General features: G+C 32.5%; 3 protein-coding genes across 4 annotated transcripts; 2 read left to right on the plus strand and 1 right to left on the minus strand.

Annotated features, from left to right (window-relative positions):
* Positions 1-857: 857 nt before the first annotated feature.
* LOC115878007 (UDP-N-acetylglucosamine transferase subunit ALG13 homolog) lies at positions 858-1,678 on the plus strand. Its single transcript, XM_030894360.1, has one exon. It carries the CDS (start codon positions 1,102-1,104, stop codon positions 1,660-1,662), a length of 561 nt encoding a protein of 186 aa, XP_030750220.1. The 5' UTR covers positions 858-1,101; the 3' UTR covers positions 1,663-1,678.
* A 51-nt stretch (positions 1,679-1,729) lies between these two features.
* Positions 1,730-2,727, minus strand: LOC115878006 (transmembrane emp24 domain-containing protein eca). Its single transcript, XM_030894359.1, has 3 exons — positions 2,443-2,727; positions 1,991-2,358; positions 1,730-1,915 (listed from the first exon to the last, which is right to left on the minus strand). The coding sequence occupies exons 1-3, from the start codon at positions 2,579-2,581 to the stop codon at positions 1,766-1,768; spliced, it is 657 nt and encodes a 218-aa protein (XP_030750219.1). The 5' UTR covers positions 2,582-2,727; the 3' UTR covers positions 1,730-1,765.
* Positions 2,728-3,206: 479 nt separating this feature from the next.
* LOC115878005 (mediator of RNA polymerase II transcription subunit 28-like) lies at positions 3,207-21,338 on the plus strand. 2 transcript variants are annotated; one of them, XM_030894357.1, is made up of 5 exons: positions 3,207-3,619; positions 3,778-4,087; positions 4,481-4,698; positions 11,270-11,447; positions 19,672-21,338. In XM_030894357.1, the coding sequence occupies exons 1-5, from the start codon at positions 3,521-3,523 to the stop codon at positions 19,704-19,706; spliced, it is 840 nt and encodes a 279-aa protein (XP_030750217.1). In that variant the 5' UTR covers positions 3,207-3,520; the 3' UTR covers positions 19,707-21,338. The 2 variants fall into 2 exon arrangements, with proteins under 2 accessions (XP_030750217.1, XP_030750218.1); XM_030894358.1 differs by having other exon boundaries at positions 19,684-21,338.
* Positions 21,339-22,778: the final 1,440 nt, after the last annotated feature.

Consider the following 22,778-nt stretch of genomic DNA (forward strand, 5'->3'; position numbering starts at 1 on the left):
TAATTTGTTTTTATTCGTGTTTACGATCTTTATTTTATATTTTATAGCATACAATATGAGTTTAAATTTGTTTAATGATTATGAATATTGATTACGATTGTGGGATTGGAACAGAAGGTGCAAAATTGCCATTTACTTATTGTTAAAACATAGAAAAGAACGGGTTTATAGGTCATTTGGGACATGTGAAATATTTAAATTTCGTAAGCAACAAGGTGCTTATCGCAATTTAATTCAAGAAATGAGGAAAAAAGATGAGAAAAAATTTAGGAATTTTCACAGATTGAGTCTACTGACTATGATGTGTTTATATTTTTCACAGATTGTCTGTATAGGAGTTTGATAACTAGGTTGAAAAATTGTCACCATATTATATCAAAAACATATACACGAGAACCCATTTCACCTGGAGAAATGCTTTCAGTTACTTTGTACTTTGGTACTTTGTGGCAGTGTCGTCAAAATAATCGATAACCGGATCACAACACCATTCTGCGCAAACGCGAACCTTCAAATCGCGCGAATATTCGCAAAAAGTTGAAAACACTTTAACTTTCCCGCCCCCCAAATTTTAAATCATGCGAATCGCCAAAATCTTAAAATTTCCGACAGCGCTGCATGATCATTAAAATTGGACCAATGAGAGCAGTTTCGCAAAATCGCAATTCGCGTCTATATGAAACAAGCTTAACGGCGTAACGACCTTGAATCGATTTCCAGTAATTCTATTGGCTGAAATTTTTGACAGATAAAATTTCTGACAGATGAATGTTTCAGCCAATAGAATTACTGGAAATCTATTCAAGGTCATTACGCAGTTACGCCGATACGCCGTTTTTAGGATAATGTATGGGATAGTGTGGCTGCACCCTCAGAAATCAATAAAATGTAGTTGTTTCTCTTGTTTTCTATGGTTATGGTTGTGGTTATGGTTGTCTGTTGTCTCTGTTAAAGTTAAAGGACACTTTTTTCTGTGTTGCTCTGAGCATAGGCTCTGAGTCTTGTTATTGATTTCTGATGATGTGTGCTAATGTTTGGATGTGCATTTTGTATTTTTAAATTTTTACAAATACCTGTTTATTGGTAATATAATATACAAATATGAAGAATGGAAGGAAGCTGTTTGTAACTGTAGGAACTACAAAATTTGAAAAACTAGTGAATAGAATTACAGACGTATCTATATTAAACCTTTTAGTTAAATTAGGTTTCGATTTTGTACAGATTCAGACTGGTATTGAATTATTACAGATATCAATAGATGCCGATTTAAAGCACACCATTTATAAAAAAAATGATTCTACAACTGTAAAATTTAAAGATGGTTTAAATTTAACATTAAAATATAACCGATTCTTTGAAGAGTTTGATGAGGAAATTAAAAAGGCCGATTTAGTAATTAGTCATGCAGGTGCTGGATCTTGTTTAGATGTATTAAAGCATAATAAACCATTACTCGTGGTTATTAATGAGGATTTGATGGATAACCATCAAAGTGAACTAGCTGAACAATTGCAAAAAAATGGGCATTTATACTACTGCACTGTTGATAATCTTGAAGATGGTTTAACTAGAGATTTCACTGCTTTAAAAACATACCCAACAGCAGATAAGAATTTGTTTGCCCGATATTTAGATAAATGCTGTGGTTTCTTGAATTAATAAATGTAATTTGAGACAAAACGTTTGTGTTTCATTAAGATCACAACAAATGCAATATAAACATCAGTTTTTTATTTAAAAAATATATTTAACAAAAGAAGCTTTATACAAGTTTTTTAGCTTCAAAAAATGTTTTTAAATGTCTCATTTGCCAGGCTCCCATTAAAATAAGCACTGCGGTTTGTGTAATTGACCACCACAATACTCTTGAGTTTGTACTCTCGCTGGTTTGTCTGAATCTATCTTCACGATACTATAACAAACATTATTATAAAAAAATACAATGAGTCACTTAAACATGAATTATTAGTAATTTTAGCGTTCTCACCCTTTGGTAGTTTTGTTCTTTAGTAATCTGATCAACTTGATCCAAAAGCTGTCTGATTCTTAATTGTAATTCTGATAGCTTTTCTTTCTGAACTACTTCACCATAATTAATAGCATGTTCACCAACTTGTATGTCTAAATGTACTCTTAACTGAGATCCACCAAACCATGCAGAACTGTTCGAGTACATACATATAACATGTTCTCCAGGAGTATGTGACGTAAAGGAGATCTTCCCTTCAGATGAATACACCCTAGAAAGAATGGTTTTGTCATCTGGATCACGAACTTCAACATGCATGCCAATGCCAGGAGATGAAGGCATAAAACCACCAGTCCTTGGGTCATACAACTCTACTTTATAGTTAACTGAAATAATTGTTACATATAAATAAGTGCTAACTGTTCTTAGGTATATTCAAATATATATAAAGGACTGGTCATAATATATACCTATAACATTTGTTTCATCAGGGATTTCTTCTATGAAACATTTCCTCTCGGTTTCTGCTATGTGGAAATAAAGAGCTGATGATATATCTACTACAAATATGACAAATATTAAAAACTCATATCCTTTTACGCTAAACATTTTGATATCCTTTTAAATTGTATTTTCAAATGTTTCTAAATTTTTCCTTATTTTTCAACACGTCACAAATATCAATGGAAAATGGAAAGCAATGTGACCAACATTCAAATTTTATATATCACATCACACTAGTGCCAACATTTTTGGCTTTTTCATATTAGGAATGGGATATTGCATTACCGTATCTATAACCGTATCTCATCATATAAGCGAATTTATATATGATTTAATAACTAATAAATTTCTTGCCCGGAAATATTTTTAAAGTTTTTTATGTATTTTTACCTGATTTTTACACATATACAAATTAAAAAAAAAGTGTTTCATAGTTTTCAAAATCCCACACAGTTAAAAAGTTTGAAATACTGAAGTTAGCAATTAGCTAATTAGCATAAGTTGCTAAATTCCAACCCAAGAACAGTTTACCGTTCTTGCTTCCAACCAGCTTCCAAGATTCCAAAAGATTTTGATTAAAGCATCTTGAAGTATGCTTGAACCAAGAGTGCTTGAACCCTTGAAGCAACAATTATCTTTGATTTTAGCCATAGATTAAGCAATGCCCTATGCCACAGATGCTTTGAAGTCATAGAATTACAGAATGACAGAAATGACAGAATAAAATCAATACTGTCAGCCTGCTGTCAGCGATTGCGACTGTTCAAAAAGTTAAAATAGGATAGAAATTTGAAGAATTTCGTTATTAAAGTTTTCTTGTCTTTAGTTTATCAAAGTGAAATCAAAAGTAGTGAAAAATTATTCTCTAGTAAAGTTTCAGAAACTTTATTAAACATCTCTTCACAATCTGCCTATGAAGTTACCATTTTAATTGATGGAAATGTTCTTTTCCGCATATTTATTGATAAATCTGGACTAAATAGTTGTACTTCCCACAATAACGGTTGTTGCGTTAGTCATAATTAAAATATAGTTTTTCCTTCTATGAATCCTCTTAAAGAAACATCTCCACCAGTATCAGCAATGGCCACTCCCACAAATAGCAGTGGAAATTTGGTGGATGAATTTGAGGAAGCATTTCAGGTAATTACTATAGTATTTTATTTCAACTTATTGATTAATTCGTAGATCTATTTAAGATAGGAATGGTTATTATGTTTTTCTATACCTACATTGTAAATTGGAGAAACAAATTACTATGTGTCTTTGTGTAGCATGTTATTGATGTAGCTTAATTTTAGTCATGTTTGAATGTTCTTACAAAAGAAGAAGCAGTACCCACTACAGATAAAGATGAAATAAAGGTAGAGGTTGAGCAAACCATACTCCGATTTATTGATCTTGCAAGACAAATGGAAGCTTTCTTTTTACAAAAGAGATTCTTACTTTCCGCATTGAAACCTGAAATGAATGTTAAAGAGGATATTAGTGAACTTAGACTAGAATTAGCCAGAAAAGAAGAATTAATTAGGAGGCATTATGACAAGATTGCTGTATGGCAAAATCTGTTAGCAGATTTACATAGTTATGCGAAAAGCCCTGCCCAAGCAGGTAATGTTTATTTTTTATGCATTTGCTCTTTATATCTATGTTCCCATTAAAAAAATATGGAGGCAATAGTAGTGCACATTTTAAAAATATTTTAATAGATATACAGAGAAATTCAAATATATTTTCATTCAAAAGTTGTATTTTAAAGAAAATTCAATAATTTCTTTGCCCAGTTGGTTTAATAGAAAATTCCTGCTCCAAAAATATAATCATGCCATAATCTGCATAATATATAGTATATAGGGTTTTGAAATATGACCATTTTTATATTAAACTTTCTGCTCAGTTAAGGGTTCTTCAAAGTTAAAGTCATAAATTATTAAAGCTTTTTAACTGAAACTATTATTTTACTATATATTTATATATTGTGTCACTCTGTATATGCTTTTTTAGGTGGAAGTTCAACACCAAGCGGAGCTGGTGGTAGCAGCAATTCAGTTCCACCATCGCCTATTCCAAATTTGCCAGGAAGCCAAAGCACAAGTCAAATGATGCCAAATATTTCGCCTGCGATGCAGCAGCAATTGCAACAGCAACAGCTACAACAGATGCAACAGCAACAATTACAACAACAACAGATGCAGCAGATGCAACAAATGCAGCAAATGCAGGTAGATCGTCGGTGAAGTGCTAATTATTGATTTAATGCTACAGCAATATTTTTATTCTGCATTTTTTTTAGATAAAACTAATTTTTATAAAAAACGAGATTTGATATATTAGTATATAGAACATAAATTAGGTTTGATTAACATATTCAATAATTGTTTTTGGTTACTTCCTGTTTAACCGGAAATGACTAGAACTTTTGATTTTTAAATGTCATCCTCGGTATTTTGTTACATTATTCGATAGAAAATGACACTCTGAATAGAATGACATATCACATGTCAACTTTTGACATTTTCAAATATGGTTTATTTGAAATAGCAACATGGGATTCATAATGACGATTTGACTTGAAACACCAAGTGTGTGGCACCAAATTATTTGTAAAAAAATGCTTTTTCCAAGTATGCTAATGAGCCACACTCGATCCATTTGTAAAGATTGAGATATTAAAAATACGATTTGGGCATCTTTTAACTAGCCAGGACAAGATACGGGAAAAAACAGAAGTTCAAAGTTTTTAACACAGCCATGGCATTCTAGATTTAAATTTGAAATACGACTGCCACCATTTGGAAAAATTGAGATATGATTAAAGAAACGACTTGAGCATCTTTTAACTGGCCAGGACAAGACAAAAAACATTAGATGATCAAATGTATTTTTCTAAGGCTCCTTGATTAAAAATTAATGTTTTTAAGACAGTAGAGATTGAAATTTAAAATACGATTTTTTTAAAGCGAAAATATCAAAAGTTGACATATGATATGTCATTCTATTCAGAGTGTCATTTTCTATTGAATAAAGTAAAAATATACCATTTAAAAATCGAAATATGTAGTCATTTCGGGTGAAACAGGAAGCGATCAAAAACAATTGAATATGTCAATGAATCCTAATTTATGTCATATACTAACATACCAAATCTCGTTTTTTTTATATTAAAAATTAAAAAAGTTATACGGGTGAGCCACTTTTGAGACGCATCCGGTATATCATGCCGATGCCGCAACTGTCATAGCGGCAAATTACAAAAATACTCTATACATATGCAAAAGGGGGATTAGATGATAAAATATCGAAAAATATCAAAGAAGAAAGTTGTTTAAAATTTAATGTTACGTCTATGTGTCAAGTAAAAATGTTAAACTAATAAATCCAAAGTTACTTTATAGGTATTTTTAATAATCTGATTCTCTATTCTAGACAAAAAAAGGGGATGCTAGGTTGGGTTGTTTTTCTTTTCATTGCAACAAGTTTGGTATCTTAAAAATTAGCTTTTTTGAGATACTAAATTTTGAGGTACTTTCCTCTTTGACTTTTTTGATATTTGGGCACCTAACCCCACTTGAATATTCAGAGAGGATTTTTCCTGCTGGTACGATGCTGGCACGACTGTCTGAGATGTCAAAATTATTTTTTTGTTATGGGGTAATCAGAAGAAATTTCACGTAGCTTTTTTTAACAAACTCTATAACATAATTATCATTTGTTATATTGTATATGTTGATGGCTTTATTGGTGAGAAAAAGGATATAGATTGAAAATTCATAATGTTGTAGCATTACTTTTTCATTTTAGTGTTTTGTAAATATTTAATTGATTCTATTCTATTATGTTTCGCGTTCAATAAGTAAAAAAATATTTTTCTAGCATAAAAGTTTAATGGAACGATCAAAACTGTCAATATATTTACACTTTCAAATGTAAACTTTGTATTTGGAAGCTTCTAATCAAGGACAGGTTAAAAATGAAAATCACTATAAATCTGTGATTAAAACTCTTTTAAGAATAATTAATAATCACTATTAACTCGACGTCTTTCAATAATATCTATATATTCAAACTATATTTGCCATATGTAAGTAAAATTATGTCTTTTTTTGGTTCTCTTAGACAGTTAGGAGTAGATTTTTTCTTTAATCTGGGATTTTTAATAATTATTTATACTAGGTGTTCCATAATTGGTTTCATCATACTGAATATTCTTCATTTTGATGAAACATTTACTCACATTAATTGTATATTTGATCCAGCAATTGAGCCGTCTTTGGCCTGCGTTTTTCATTTTTATTTCCTTTATCTTGCAAATTTTGGAAGCTAAATTTGGTAACTTTTTTTTACGACGATTTCTTTAAGGTATAATAATCTCACTTTGTTTAATACTGTTTTAAACCATAAAAACATGATTTGTTTAAAAATGTTATTTTTCAACCATGTTTTCCACAAAGACTCTCCTCTTATTGATCAAGGGTATTTACCAGTGGAAGTACAGAAAATTCTTATTTTGAGTGTTAGTTAAAAACGGCCCATGTGATTTGGGACACCCAGTATCAATAAATTAAACTGTATACCATTTGCCATAGAGTAGATAAATTTGTTTTGACACCATGTCAATTTAAAATTATATATCCACTAAACCAACACAATATTTTTGTCACATTATTAATATAGTTTGTTCATCTATCGTTCAACGTTACGTCATATATTGTCAAACTCTCTCTTTCACTTGATAACCAGACAAAACAGACTGGTGATGTCATTACGGCATTTCGTAAATTACTGCTTACTGCACATTGTTTTTAGTAATTGTCATTGTCATTTGATTTGGGGTTATAATTTTATTGATGGACATTGATCAGTGTCAATATTTGCTTTTAGTAATTGTCATTGCCATTTGATATGGGGTTATGATTTTATTCATGGACATCGATCAGTGTCAAAATTAAAGTTTGATTGGGCTGTCAGACAATTTTTAATTTTGATTTTTTGATTTTTAATCTGATATTCAATTTTTTTATTACTAAAATGCCGATTTAGCGACAACGAACAAGTACTCATCGCAAAGTTTATTACTTATTTTACGCGAGAAAAGAGACACTGGTAAAACACCTTTAACCATGTTGATGCTTTGAAAATAGACTTTTTTATACAATTTAAGAGTATTCTTACGTATATACGAGTATATTTAGTTATTTTAGGCATCTTGAACTTCTAGAGTATCAAAATGTATTTTGTAGTAGGTATAGAAGTTTTTTCATAAGATTATTTTTAAAATCTGGTGCCCGGTGGCGTTGAGGTACAGCTTTCGTCTACCAATCTAAAGGTTGTGGGTTCGAACCCTACAGCCGGCAGTTCATCAGCCGTCTATTTTTTATAAAATAAAAATAGTTTGGATACCTAGTTGGTTGACTCTAGCTAGCCTTAAATGCGTACTTGGGATTCACAATCCTGAGGTAATAACAGGCGGTTGAAGCGTAGTGCCAGCCACATTACCTTCCTTGTATACCGAACAGCTCTAGCATGGCAAGCTGTACCTACTCCCAAGGCGTTAAACGCTATATTATTATTTTTAAAACAGGTACCATTGACTTACCAGGAAAAAAACTGGTATACGCACTTAAAATTATATATTGAAGGATTATCAATATGAATAAGGGCCTAACATACGAATGAACAATTTTAAAAAACTTAAACGCATGTTAGGGTGCAGCCACACTATCCTAAAAACGGCGTATCGGCGTAACGGCGACCCTGTATAATGTTTAATAAATGATTATTAATGTTGCTTTAGTGGATATTATTCTAATATAAAAATAAATTAAAGGTGGATGTATATTTAAACGTTGATTTCTTATATAAAAATATTAAATTGGTACAGATATTCATTTTTAAGAAATATTTTACTATTCTACCTTTTTACTATTAATTTTATTTTTTACCAGTTAATTACATAATTTGTAAATTATTTTACTTTATACCGGGTGCGTCTAAAAAAAGTGGCTCGCCCCCTATACCTTTTTTATTTTTTCAGATTAAAAAACGAGATTTGGTATGTTAGTATATGACATAAATTAGGATTGATTAACGTATTCAATTGTTTTTGGTCACTTCCTGTTTCACCGGAAATGACTATAACTTTTGATTTTTAAATGGCACCCTCTGTATTTTTTTACTTTCTTTGATAGAAAATGACATTCTGAATAGAATGACATATCATATGTCAACTTGTGACATTCTCGCTTAATAAAAAATTGTATTTTAAAATTCAATCTAAAGCGTCCTGGCTATGTTAAAAACACTAATTCTTAATCAAGGAGCCTTGGAAAAATAGATTTGATCGTCTAATGTATTTAGTGTCTTGTCCTGGCCAGTTAGAAAATGCCCAAAACTTATTTTTAATCATCTCAATTTTTTCAAATGGAACGAGGGTGGCTCATTAGCATATTTGGAAAAAGCATTTTTTTGCGAAGAATTTGATACCACACACTTGGTATTTCGAGTCAAATTTCCGTTACGAACCGCAAGTTATAATTTCAAATAAACCATATGCGAAAATGTCAAAAGTTGACATATGATATGTTATTCTATTCAGAGTGTCATTTTCTATCGAATAAAGTAAAAAAATACCGAGGGCGCCATTTAAAAATCAAAAGTTGTAATTGTTTCCGGTGAAACAGGAAGTAACCAAAAACAATTGAATACGTCAATCAATCCTAATTTATGTCATATACTAACATACCAAATCTGGTTTTTTTATCTGAAAAAATAAAAAAAAGTTATAGGGATGAGCCACTTCTGAGACGCACCCGGTATTAGTAAAAATTCACGTGGATGCTTTTCAAAAAAAAATTTAAAGAAAAAGTAAAAAAATATTTATTTTAAGATTTTAGTGTATACAGAGAATTCTTTTTAGAATTTTATTATGTAATATTAATTTCAATTTTGCTCATATAGATTTGAAATAAATGTAATATATAGTTTATTTTATCATTTTCATATTAGTATACGAAAGTATTCATTACTACCAAGTATTGACAGCTTCCTAAATAATCAATTTGGAAACTCTTTAAAAAGCTTTACAAGTCTGTTAGTGATATAAAAATATGTGTGCCATAAATTATAAAAGACGCTCTTAGATATATTATTTAAATATAATATTAACAGTGTATTGTTGTGTACTTATAACATTCAATGATTTTTGTTATAGAATTTTAGAGAAAAATCAAAAAGTATTTTTTTCAGGGTATTTATATGGGCTATTTAAATCTGGGTATTATTTTTATATTTTTTATCTGTAAATATTTCAAGAACCTTGCTTGTTATAAGTACCATATATTTGCTATTTTTTACAGTACCTAAATATAATATATTAAGGCTTAAACATTTTGAGATTTTTTACATTCTTGTTTTAAAACTATAACATATTTCAATCTTTTAAACATTTAAATTAATGTTATATTTTTTAAAAACATTTTTAAGGTTGCTCTATACAGTGTTGGAACAAAATAGTATGCTGCATATGGGTCTTACACGTTAAAGTAGATTAAATTCTAATTACTTAAAATATAACTGTATCTTATAGGGTGTGCCATAAAATAAAAAATGGTAAAAAATTATTATTGGGATATTAAAAAAGTTTATAAGAATTTACTCCAGCATGTCCAATTATAAAAAATCGAATTTTGGCTAATGTTATGAGAGTTTAATATTTTTTTTTATTTGGGACTTTCTATAACTTATGAGATTTTAAATTGTAGCTCTAGCAGTCAATCGCAACATTCACAATTTCGAATAACATGAATAACCCTGTATACTTTATTTTCTGAGGTAGATTTATCTAAAATCACAGGTTAATTCTGTAAAAAATATTTTATCATGTTTGAGCCTTATATATATTTAAACTAATCTTGCCATTTGTTAGTTTTAAATTTATCACATAAACTTAATGATTTGTAGTTAGTTACATTAAGTTTAAGAACACTATTTGTGTGTTATATTTAAAGTTTCTGTTTCTGAGAGTCTACTTTTAATCCTTTATTATAAATACAAATAATATTTTCTTATAAAAAATAATTGTACATTAATTATAGTATACCTACAATTTTCCCTATTTATCAGATATTTATTATTAGCATGACCTATACAGTTCCACTTTCATATTATACTCATTACATTATTCATGTCTACTGCAGTTGCAATGTAAGAACTCAAACTAATTTTGAGGTAAAGGATTATTATCTAATTCGCCTATTATTCTTTGACACAATTAGTAATATTGTATATTTGTATACTAACTCTCAGGGTTTTCTTTTAATAATAGAGCAATATCTTCATCTCCAAAAAAAAACTGAAAAAGAAACACGTCAAATGTGATAATGTAAAATGTAGTATATTATATAAAAAAAAATGATATTTGTGTAGTATACGTTGTCAACTTACTCAAATGTGCCTTTACTTAAAAATTGTTTTCTATTTTTTAGTGTGACGTTCAATAATATATATATACGTTTCGTTGCAAATCTGAATATATATGAACTAGATTATTATGATTATTTTTTTCTGTTTTGAAAATGTAGGAAGTGAAATATAGAATCCAATAAAAAAATTTGGAAATCACATTTTTACACTTTATTTTTGATGAATGTCCCGGGTTAAACCAGGAGGGTTGGTTAACAAGTATACAAAAATTGTCTAAAATAATGTTTTCGAATAAATCTATTAAAGATGCGTTTCCAACACGGTTTAAAGAAATCTCACCGATACTGAGATATTTTTGTTGCTTTTGTTAAGGTCCCCCCTGGTTTGACTGGAGGCGGTGTGGGCGGCGGTATGTTGTCCCCCCAACAAGCCATGTTCATGCAACAGCAGGGCATGGGCGGAGCCAGGGGCGGCCCTTTTCCCCAAGCCGGCCCTGGGGGCGTTCTTCAGGGACCACTGGCTTATCTAGAGAAAACTACGAGTAATATAGGTAAGCAGAGTTGCTTTAAATACTAATCTGGTTAGTGCGGTGATGGCGAACGTTTTGAGCTCGGTGTGTCAAAGTTTTTCTTGGTTTTGTCACACATCACAAAAAGTAAACACTAAAAAAAATAGAAATGTTTATAATTTTTGTTTAATGCCATTTAAAAGATAGTGTTTCAGAATTAAATTATTAATTATAATTAGCATAGGTAATATTATTAATAACTAATTCTGGCCGTTATGCCGCCCTTGGCTGAGACAAATATTTGAATTATGAAATTTTTTATCTTTGAAGATGTGTGCTACCAAAAATGAGCTCAAGTGCCAGCACTAACACGCGTGTTATAGGCTCGCCATCACTGGGTTAGTGCAAATACTATGGTTCATTTCAAGATTAAAAGATGCATTAATCATTCTAACAGTTTTAATGTGGGTTTACATGCATCTGAAATGCATCATATTATTGGATTATTTAAAAAATAACAGATCATAGTTAAAGCATGCCGGATGCTTATAAACTCACAGTAAAGGTTAGTTTATTTAGATTAGGCATTCATCACGCGTCCAATCCATGGTTCCGTAACTCCAATCATGACCAAGTGTGATCTGTTATTTTTGAAATATAAAATTGCATAAAGACCATGACTGACGACGCTTTAAAGAGATGCATGTAAACCTACGCTTAAGCTTACTTTTCATGCATCTGAATTCTGGACGAACAATATGATTATGACGAAATTTGCAAAACGTTATGGAAGTTTTAACAATTATACGAATTTCGGACTTCTATCGGGCAGCTATCTACACAATATTTATCAAGAAATTTGTAAAAAATATTATGCATAACACGAAAACGTTAAATTTGAACTTTTCAAAATTTGTGACATTATTTTTTCGCAGAAAGGTCCAAAATTCGGATGCATGAAAACTAGGCATTACATGTTTAATTAGGATAGAGTAAATAAAATAAGAAATTAGTAAAATAAAGGCGTAATAATAAAAATAAAAATATACACTCAGATGCAAAAAAAAACGCAATGGAGAAATTTTTAGTTAAATTTAAAGTGCAATATTTTTGTTATTTTTAGCCCTATTTTCAAGAATTTTTTAGCAAGCTGTATATAATTATATGAACTTTAATTTGTAAACTCAACTTTTTATAAACTTTAGTATTTGGCATATTATACAAGGTTAATCGAGGGGTTGTTTTTTTACATTAACTTTAAAACACGCTGTGCAATAATTTCGTCTGTGAATTTCCTAAAATATAATTTTGTTTTTTGATTCATGTCAATACATGCATTGGTTAATTTTTAAGAGCGAAATGAACTGATAACGATCAATTTGCATTTTTTCAATTATTACTATTTTTGATGTAATTTTTAATGAAGAGATGGTTTTGGTGACTGTTGTAACGTCATATTACACTGCATTGGATACTATATACTAAATTAAAAAAATAACGTTAAAGATTAATCATACAGTCCGGGGCTTAATAAACATTAATAACGGTAACAGAACTAACGATATTAAAGAAAACATCTGTAGTACTCAAGTAGGTATACTAAGAGGAAAAAAAATTGTAAAAAATACTCTAATACTTTGTATTGCCGCCCTTATATATTGCCGGCTGCCCTTATATATTGCCGGCTGCTATAACTGCCTGTATACGTCCGTTAATACTATCACTGAGGCTGCATATATCATATCGCGTTATGTTTTCCCATTCTTCTTTAAGGATCACCGAAGTTCATTTAATGAAGCTGGTCCTGCTTCGCGATCTCTTACCCTTCTGCCAAGCATTTGCTAAACGTAGAACATGATTGGCAGTTCATAGTAGTATATAGTTCACAATAATCACCAAAGCCGCCTTGTCACATTGAAAAATAACTTAAAAATAGAAATGATAATTAATTGAAAAAATTGTGAATTGTTGTTGGCGAACTCATTTCGCTCTTAAAAATTAACCAAGACTTGTATTGACATGATCCAAAAACCAAAATGCTCAGGAAACATGGTTCTGACTGCAAAATTATATTTTAGGAAAATTTACACACGAAATTATTGCACAGGATGTTTTAAATTAAGGTAAAAAAACAACCCCTCGATTAACCATGTATAATATGCCAAATACTAAAGTTTCTAAAAAGCTGAGTTTGCGAATAAAAGGTGATATAATTATATACAGCTTGCTAAAAAATTCATGAAAATAGGCCTGAAAATAACAAAAATATTACACTTTAAATATGACCAAAAATTTCTCCGTTGCGTTTTTTTTGCATCTGAGTGTATTTTCAAAAAGGCCTAAATAAGAAAAAATTTGCAAAAAATATATCTATCTATATATTTACAAAACCACCCTCTTTAGAACATTTTCTATAATAGCAATAACTGGGAATTGCTGCCACTCATTAAAGTATCAATTGTTGATGTTTGGGGTCGCACTTATTACTTATTTGAATTTAAGTTGACAAATATTTTTTATTTATCAATATACAGGGTGAGTTTCCTACGATGTTCTCTATGGGTATCTTGGAAACTACTGGAGATAGAGAGTCGGTTAAATGGGGAAAGAATTGCAGTTTTGTGGGGTCATAAATATGCGCCTTTCAGATTTATGAAAAAATTCATGGCTTACTAGATATTTTGAAAAAAACAAATTTCGGCTATTTTAAAAATTGTCCCTAATTCTATTATAAGCTATTTTAGACAATAATGTTCTTACTGTTGAATTAAATGCGTTAGATATTTAATGACCATATTGTAATAGAGTTTTGATCGGCGTTACTCGCTATAGTTCGGTACGGCAGCCGAGAAGCTGGCCCTACCAGTACCGGTCGAGTGGAGGGGAGGGTCGTTTGAGTATACCCTGGCAGCGAGAGCGCCAGGTAGTGAGTGAATTGTGATCGCACGTGAACAGTGAAGTTCGAGCCCGGAGTGCCCTGCCAAGTACCCTGCTGCCAGCCGCCGTTGCCGCTCTGAAGAAGGTAAGTCCAGCCGCCAAAGTGATCGAGAGTAGGTCGTTTTCTTTTTATTGTTAATACGGTTTGTTTTACTGCCTAAACGCGTTATAGAATAAGGGAGATAGAGATAGTTAAATTCGCTCCAGGTGTCTCGTGTCCTACTGTAGAAGTAAAAATACGTGCAAGGTAGAGGCATCTTGGTCCGAAACGCGCGTACGTAAAATTTAACCAGACTTGTATCCGCTCAAGGTGTCAACTGTCCTACTATAGAAGTAAAAATACATGCAAGGTTGAGGCATTTTGTCCGGATCCCGTGGACGCGAAGACCGATTTCTTTTGGTTAAAAGGGAGACAGATAGCGGTTAAGGTAGTACAACAAATATACGGGCGCGAATATCCTTGGAGCTAAGGCAGGATCTCGTCCATCCCGAGACTGGTTCTGTAGTTCCCGTATTCTCATCAGGAGCGCCGTGGGATCTCGCCGACATCCCGAGGTGGTCCTGACCGGGCGGTGTGGACTGTGCTTATCCAGACGACTAACCGAGACGCCGTTTCGTTCTACTGCGAACGATCCAGGGCTCGCGTACGTACCTATCCCACAGGACTCCGTTTCGTCCTACTGCGAACGATCCAGGACTCGCGTGCGTACCTATCCCACAGGACTCCGTTTTGTCCTACTGCGAACGATCCAGGACTCGCGTGCGTACCTATCCCACAGGACTCCGTTTCGTCCTACTGCGAACGATTCAGGGCTCGCGTGCGTATCTATCCCACAGGACGCCGATTCGTTCTACTGCGCACGATTCAGGGCTCGGGTGCGTAATTATCCCACAGGACGCCGTTTTGTTCTACTGCGAACGATCCAGGGCTCGCGTTTGTTTATCCCGGGACGTCTGTAACGACGTCGCCGACGTTTAGAAAGTCGGGTTATAAAAGAGTATATCGCTCTGGTACGTACATGTCTGTGTTTACTAGGACGCCGTTAAGTTAGACGCCGGTTAGAAACTCGCGTCGTTTTGTTTACTAGAACGTCATGTCAAAAACGCGCTTTGAATTCGCGTGATTAAATCGGACAGTGAGTTGCATATCGAGATTATACGGTCAAAACTCTAGAGGTGCTCGATTGCTGTTGTAAATTTTATTTTACGAGTCTTTAATTATAAATTTTCTTTCACTTTCATTACAATTTAAAGTCGTGAAACTTCCTGGGGTATTTAGCATATAGTTAATTAATTAAATAAAGCCTAAATGTTATGTTATAGTTAACTGTGTGTTTTATTTCTTTTCATTTCATCACTCCCTGGTATCTCCACTGTATAAAAGCTACCCGTATTGGCGAAACGTGGACCTCTTCCACTATAAATAACAGAGGTGGCGCCTGAGAGATTTAAGTTTACTACTGTACGCCAGTAAGGCTATTTATTTTTCACTGAACCAAAGAAAAATAAATTGGGACTCTTACAAATCTTACACGCTTTTCTTCATTTGAAAAATTCATATTTACAATTTTTGTTTACTTTAATTTACAAAGTTTGGATGTGGCAGCTTCACATTTATAAGAGCAAAGACGATTGTTTCCATGGTTAACTAAGTGAAATTATTTAAAAATGATAAGAATTGGCTATAACTCGATAATTTTAAACTATGGTTTCCATTTAAAAAAACATGTTTGTGTCAAATGTCAAAAATGACAGGCTTTAGAAAAAAAAAACGGAGGACACAATCTCATTAAGGATGTGATTATCTACAACTTTTATCTGAAAACTTTTTGTCTAAAATAGCTTATAATGGAATTAAGGACAATTTTTAAAATAGCCGAAATTTGTTTTTTTCTAAATATCTAGTAAGCCATGAACTTTTTCAAAAATCTGAAAGGCGCATATTTATGACCCTACAAAACTGCAATTCTTTCCCTGTTTAACCGACTCTCTATCTCCAGTAGTTTCCGAGATACCTACAGAGAACATCGTAGGAAACTCACCCTGTATATTTTTTCTTTAATTAATTGCTGTATTTATAACGTTTATATGTCTCAATACCTGCCCTAAAACACAATGGGAAATTGATTTTAGACCCGGTAGATCTATGCAGCACATGGAAAAGCTACGCACAGTTATTATTTGAAGACCAAAGAGAAGACAGACAACCTCTCAATTGTGAAGACTGGTCGGGCCCGGAAATTCTTGAATCTGAAGTTCAGCATGCTATGAAAGCTATGAAAAATCGAAAAAGCCCCAGTCATGAATGACAACGTGCATGCAGAAGTTCTTAAAATATTTGACTAAAGCATCTCACATATCTATTCAATCGAATATACGATACGGGTAAAATTCCAAACGACTGGCTAAAATCAACTTTTATAACAATTCCCAAAAAGGCATCTCCAAAAGACTGTAGTGACTACAGACTTATAAGTCTAATGAGTCATGCTCTGAAACTTTTCTTCGAGTCGTGCATGCTCGTATATACTCGAAATGTGAAGGAAAAAGCGGAGAGACACAGTTCGGCTTCATCAAGGGGCTGGGTACCAGAGAGGCTTTGTTTTCAATCAAGCTACTAATCCAGAAATGTTATGATCAACGCCAAGATGTCTTTGTGTGCTTCGTAGATTATCAGAAGGCTTTCGACAACGTTAAACACGATATTCTCCTAAACAGACTGCTCGAGATAGGAATAGACGCCAAAGACATTAGAATCATACAGGAAGTATATTGGAACCAAACCGCGGAGATAAGAGTTAACAAAAATTTATCCACAGACACCTTCAATGTGTGTCAAGGAGTCCGTCAGGTCTGTATACGTCGAAAAAATATTTCAAATGGCCCTGGAAGGAGAAAGTGGAGGAATTAAGATTAACGGAGTTCCAATCAACAATATAAGATATGCAGATGATACGGCAATACTAGCACCAACTTTAGAGGATCTCCAGCAAATAATAAATAAGATAGGGGACATGGGAAATCGTTTCGGTCTTAAAATCAACACTGCCAAGACCAAACTTATGGTAATAGGGCGCCAGCCTACAATCAACACCGCATTGACCGTGGATGGAAATATTATAGAGCGAGTTCCACGATTTAAATATCTGGGTCCATGATCAATGAACGATGGGACTGCGATGAGGAAGTTAAACTCATAACGAATTATGCAAAGTCAACATTTTTTAAACTTAAAAACTTCCTATTAGCACGCAGTCTCCCGCTAACACTTAGACTACGGGTAGTAAAATGCTACATATGGCCCATCTTACTATACGGCGCAGAAACCTGGTCACTTAAGGCTAGAACCCTGAACCGCATCGAGGCTTTCGAAATGTCGACTCTCCGGAGACTCTTACGTGTGCCATGGACCGCACATGCAACCAACGAAGAAGTTTTAAGAACTGCAGGCTATGAACGAGAAATGCTTAATATAGTTAAAGAAAGGAAAGTCTCATACCTCGGCCATATCCTTAGAGGAGACAAATATTACATGCCTAAGCTGATTCTACAAGGAAAAATAGAGGGACGGCGAGGCCCAGGAAGAAAACAACATTCCTGGTTAAGAAACATACGGGATTGGTGTAACATCAGCGACGCAGCCACCATATTTCGAAGAGCCGAAAACGGCACTCTACACATTGTATGAAGAGTACAGACAATCGCCAACGTGCAGCTAAGCACAAGGCACAGGAAGAAGAAGATAACGTTTATGTACATTTGAAGTACATTTGTATTTTAAATTCCTATTTACATTAAAATGGCTTTTTTTGGTTGAGACAACTCAAAACTTCTTACAAGTGCTAAACAGTGCTGTTACAAGTGCGAAAATAAAAATAGCATTTTTTTTTTCATTTTCTAAACTCCCGGAAATATTTGAAGAACCATTTTTTAGTTGTAATTTTACAATAATGTGAAAATAAAATTCCGTTTTATTTTAATAGGTATATCTATTTTACAGGGTAATCCGAATTGTATTCGGTAAACTTCAGCAGCATATTCTGCAGATAAACATTATGTTTATCTGCAGAAGAGAATTAACAAGTAAAATAGTTCGTATAAATTTATGTTCTAAAATGCGTAGGTTCGGAGATACAGGCTGTAAAAATTTCATTTTTATTTCGAGTGGTTTCAAATAATTTTTGATCTACAGTACGTCTGTCCGTTCTGCGGCTACGGGGTATCCGTGAGAGGGGAAACCATATTCTCTCGATGTTTTTCGTAAAAAATTAGACCACGCGTCCCATCAATAAAAAATCGACAAATTTGCAAGTAGCCAATAAAATGAGTGGGCGGGCGCATTTGCGGTGACGTACTCGTCAAGTCGACGTATAAAATATATTGCTGTTTATTTAAATGTTTTTTGTCCGCATTCCTTTCATAGACACAGATCCAGCAGACGAACTGTAAGATCGATATTTGGATGGAAATTGGTGTCTGAATTCTGGATGTTTTTTGACATGAATTTGATTTTGGTGTCAATATGACTCCTACTTGTAGGGGGCGCCACCTACATGTTTGTAACTGTTTTGAAGAGGAATAACTTTCCGCCCGTACCTGTATTAAACTGCTAAGTGAAAAAATATTATTTTCGCCGTTTTTTACGTTAAAAGTTTCTCTTGGGAACGCTCGTTGGCACGGTACCTGAACCGGCTTTGATTTTGCTGGTGTGTGTGCAAGCGCTCTTACTTGTAGCGCTTTTTATCAAGAGAACTTTTTAGGTAAAAAAGGTCGAAAATGTGTTTTTTTTTCACTCAGTAGGTAGTACATACAGGTACGGACGAAAAGTTATTACTCTTCAAAACAGTTCAAAAACATGCTTGTGGCGCCTCCTACAAGTTAGGAGTCGTATTGACATCGAAATATAATTTCATATATCAATAAATACCCAGACCAGAAATTATTTGGAAAAAATTGAAATAAAAATGAAACTTCTACACTCTGTATCTCCGAAACTAAGCATTTTAGGACATACATTTATACAAACTTTTTTACATATTTTTATTCGCAGAATATGCTGCCGAAGTTTTCCGAATACAATTCAGACCACCCTGTATATAAAAAAAAATATGTATGGTAATTATTTCATGATTTTAGTACCCGAACAAACGCAAGAGGTCGCCTCTTCTACTTTTATTTCATGACATGTAAGTCACAGTTCTAAAGGGGGTTTTGTGTCGAAAACTTTACAAACAACCTTCGTAAATTCCTAAACTGAACATCGACAATTGACATTTATCACTATCATGGTGTCGGCACACGAGTAACGCTCGTTCTTTCTTTTCTAAAGACTACGTTGCAGGAATGACAGATGGACGGAGGTGACGAGGACGCGGGAGGGGTCGGGGTAGGGGCCGCGGCAGGGGCAGAGGGCGCGGGCGCGGCTCCTCCGTCCTGCCGCCCGACTACCTGTCCCCCTAATCCACGGCCGACCTTGAGGAGGAAGGGATAGCCTGGCCCGGCTGCGACGCGTTCCACCAATACAGGGATTAGAGCATATACCTATAAAAGAATATACCGCGGGTGCCGCTTAAATTTTTGTCTCAATGTTGAAGGATGGATATAGAGTCTCAATGCATTTACCACATAAGTCTGTCGTTGGGTTGTAGGAAGTTTTCTGCGCCTATAATTTCAAATAAGATGTTTTATACTCGTATTATTTGAAATTATTTGTTAAGGTTAAAAACGTTCAAATAATTGAATCAATCTTTACAAAAATCGGAAGTTTTTTGTTAAATATTCTGAAATTAATTAAGTTTAATTATGTAGCATTATGTGTATATTTAACAACATTTTCTATGCAAAATTTTTTCGACCAAAAATTAGCATATATCTTCTATTTACTTATTTTATAATGTTATTATTTTGTTTATATCTATTTCAGACTCAATTTTTCTTTGCAGAATAATTGCTGCTTATGTATTTATGATCAATACTCACCATGAGACCTGGTTTAAAAGTAATATATTTGTTATTAACATATATTTTTTTTATTAAACAAATATAACTAAAAGTATGTACATATTTAAAGTTCATATAAAGTCAAGCTAGATACAACAAAGAGATTACAACATATAAGAAGAATAAATAAAATAAATATTCTTTTAAACGTCACACAGGCTAAAACTGAGATAACTTCCATCTCCTAAACAAGGATAAACTTATGTCCTCAAACCAAACAAACTCGATTTTCTATCCTTCATGACTGGAGCATAAATCCTCTCATTGTTTATACGGTAAGACCGCAGTATAGTCTTTTAAATGTATTTGGATTAGAGCTACTGCATATTACTTAGGCGTAGTATAGTCCAACGCATTAGAAATTGGGACAAGGTGTGAATTTTCGTCAAAGTTTTGACTTGCGACGGCATGGATAATGAGGCCTTATCTTTTTAACTGTCTGTCATAACTAACTGTCGAAAAGATATAGAAACAGACCTTTTGTGAGTACACTGTAATTAAAACTATTAATAAATCCAGCAACAGGATTATGTAAACTATGGGAATTTATTACATGTAGCATCGCTTTTTCGGTATTCTGTAGGGCAATTTTTTTTTGGTATCCTTCCTTCCAATCTTTGTATTAAGATGATAGGTAATAAATCTATTCTTATTTAATAAATTTTTATTAAATGGTTGCGCACTTGAATATTTAGTATCACATTTTGTTCCAATTTTTGTTGTGTTTTACTATAAAAGTGACGCTAATTTCTTTACGTTTGGTAGATTTTAAATAGAATGAAAAGTAGAATAAAGAATGGATGTACTTATAAGAATATTTCATTCCTATAAGATAAACTTTAAACAAAAGGAATTATAATGTTAATAAAAAATTAAACCTTATCTCATGAAATGTTTGATATTGAATTGAGAATTAGTAAAATTGAGTAGTATTGTACAATATAATCGAAAAAAAAACGGCGTCAGCGATGGCTATGAAAATCTTCATTTTATAGCTGTCATTTTATATACAGAGTGTCCCAGGCTGAGCGTGCATTAGAACTTTCTAGAGAACTACAATATCTAGATCGGAGATTTTTTGCACATCATTGTTTCACAATGAGATCTATCGATTACAAATATTTTCAATATGGCGGCACTTCCGGAAGTACCGGAAGTTGATAACAACTTTCTTATTTTAAATGGGTACCCCCATTTTTTATTACATACTTAAATTCTCTGTAAAATTTTATGAATTTTGATATTAAACACTCTATACCTAACATTAACCGTTTTTGAGAAAGAAAATATTTAAAATTTTTGGACAAAAAAATTGCCTGTCAAAAATATGTGTATAGCCTAAACGTCAAAATTAGTGGTTACCACAGCCACTGTGTCATAAAGAGAAGACATGTGGCTATCTATTTCAAAGATTAAATTGTTCGAATGTCATATAGTAATGACGTTAGCTGTCATGGAATTGAGCAATTAAAAAATTATCATAAATCATTTTTTTCAAATGGAAACCCACTTTTTTATTTCACTAGTGAAAAGGCTTTTCAATTCGTTACTTTTTGACCATACATGTTCCTATACCTAAAATAAATTGTTTTTAAGTTATTTAAGATTTGGTTTTAAAGCGTATACTTTTCTTGATTTTAACCAGTAGCCTGTGACTTTAAACGTCTAGTAGATATATCATATTGTGACACTTTGTTCAAAAAGCAGTATGTTATCGATTATCATTTCCAAGACAATTTGCACTGTTTTTTTTTCGATCAACTATTACATATCACTAAAGAGCGAAAATACGAGATATATTTTTATAAATACACTTTTTAAATTCTTAAGCAGGCAGTATTTATAGTATAGAAAATTCAAATAATTCGTTTTCTGATAGATGGAAATAAATAATTGTCTGACTGTTTGACACTTACTGTTAAAGGAATCTAGATAAAATCAAGAAAAATATACGTTTTCAAACTAAATCTTAAATAACTTAAAAACGATTTATTTTAGGTATAGGAACATGTATATTCAAAAAGTAACGAAATGGAAAACCTTTCACTAGTGAAATAAAAAAGCGGGTTTCCATTTGAAAAAAATGATTTATGATAATTTTTTAATCGCTCAATTCCATGACGGCTAACGTCATTACCGAGGTCATTACTATATGACATTCGAACAATTTAATTTTTTAAATAGATAATCACATATCTTCTCTTTATGACACTATGGTAACCACTAATTTTGACGTGTAGGCTATACACATATTTTTGACAAGCAATTTTTTTCGTCCAAAAATTTTAAATATTTTTTTTCTCAAAAACGGTTAATGTTAGATATAGAGTGTTTAATATCAAAATTCATAAAATTTTACGGAGAATTTAAGTATGCAATAAAAAATGGGGTCTCCCATTTAAAATAAGAAAGTTGCTGTCAACTTCCGGTATTTCC

Source organism: Sitophilus oryzae, unplaced genomic scaffold (genome assembly GCF_002938485.1).
Source record: "Sitophilus oryzae breed Bouriz unplaced genomic scaffold, Soryzae_2.0 scaffold_149_pilon_pilon, whole genome shotgun sequence".
In the NCBI taxonomy this organism is placed as follows: Eukaryota; Metazoa; Arthropoda; class Insecta; order Coleoptera; family Curculionidae; genus Sitophilus; species Sitophilus oryzae.

What these genes read in the sequence shown, in the direction of transcription:
- LOC115878006 (XM_030894359.1), bottom strand. Translation starts at nt 2,581, where the DNA reads ATGTTTAGCGTAAAAGGATATGAGTTTTTAATATTTGTCATATTTGTA. An exon ending in TGATGAAACAAATGTTATAG is followed by an intron (nt 2,359 to 2,442) that starts GTATATATTATG and finishes CAATTATTTCAG; the next exon opens with TTAACTATAAAGTAGAGTTG. An exon ending in AAGAACAAAACTACCAAAGG is followed by an intron (nt 1,916 to 1,990) that starts GTGAGAACGCTA and finishes TGTTTGTTATAG; the next exon opens with TATCGTGAAGATAGATTCAG.
- LOC115878007 (XM_030894360.1), top strand. Translation starts at nt 1,102, where the DNA reads ATGAAGAATGGAAGGAAGCTGTTTGTAACTGTAGGAACTACAAAATTT.
- LOC115878005 (XM_030894357.1), top strand. Translation starts at nt 3,521, where the DNA reads ATGAATCCTCTTAAAGAAACATCTCCACCAGTATCAGCAATGGCCACT. An exon ending in AACAAATGCAGCAAATGCAG is followed by an intron (nt 4,699 to 11,269) that starts GTAGATCGTCGG and finishes GCTTTTGTTAAG; the next exon opens with GTCCCCCCTGGTTTGACTGG. An exon ending in GAAAACTACGAGTAATATAG is followed by an intron (nt 11,448 to 19,671) that starts GTAAGCAGAGTT and finishes TCTTTTCTAAAG; the next exon opens with ACTACGTTGCAGGAATGACA.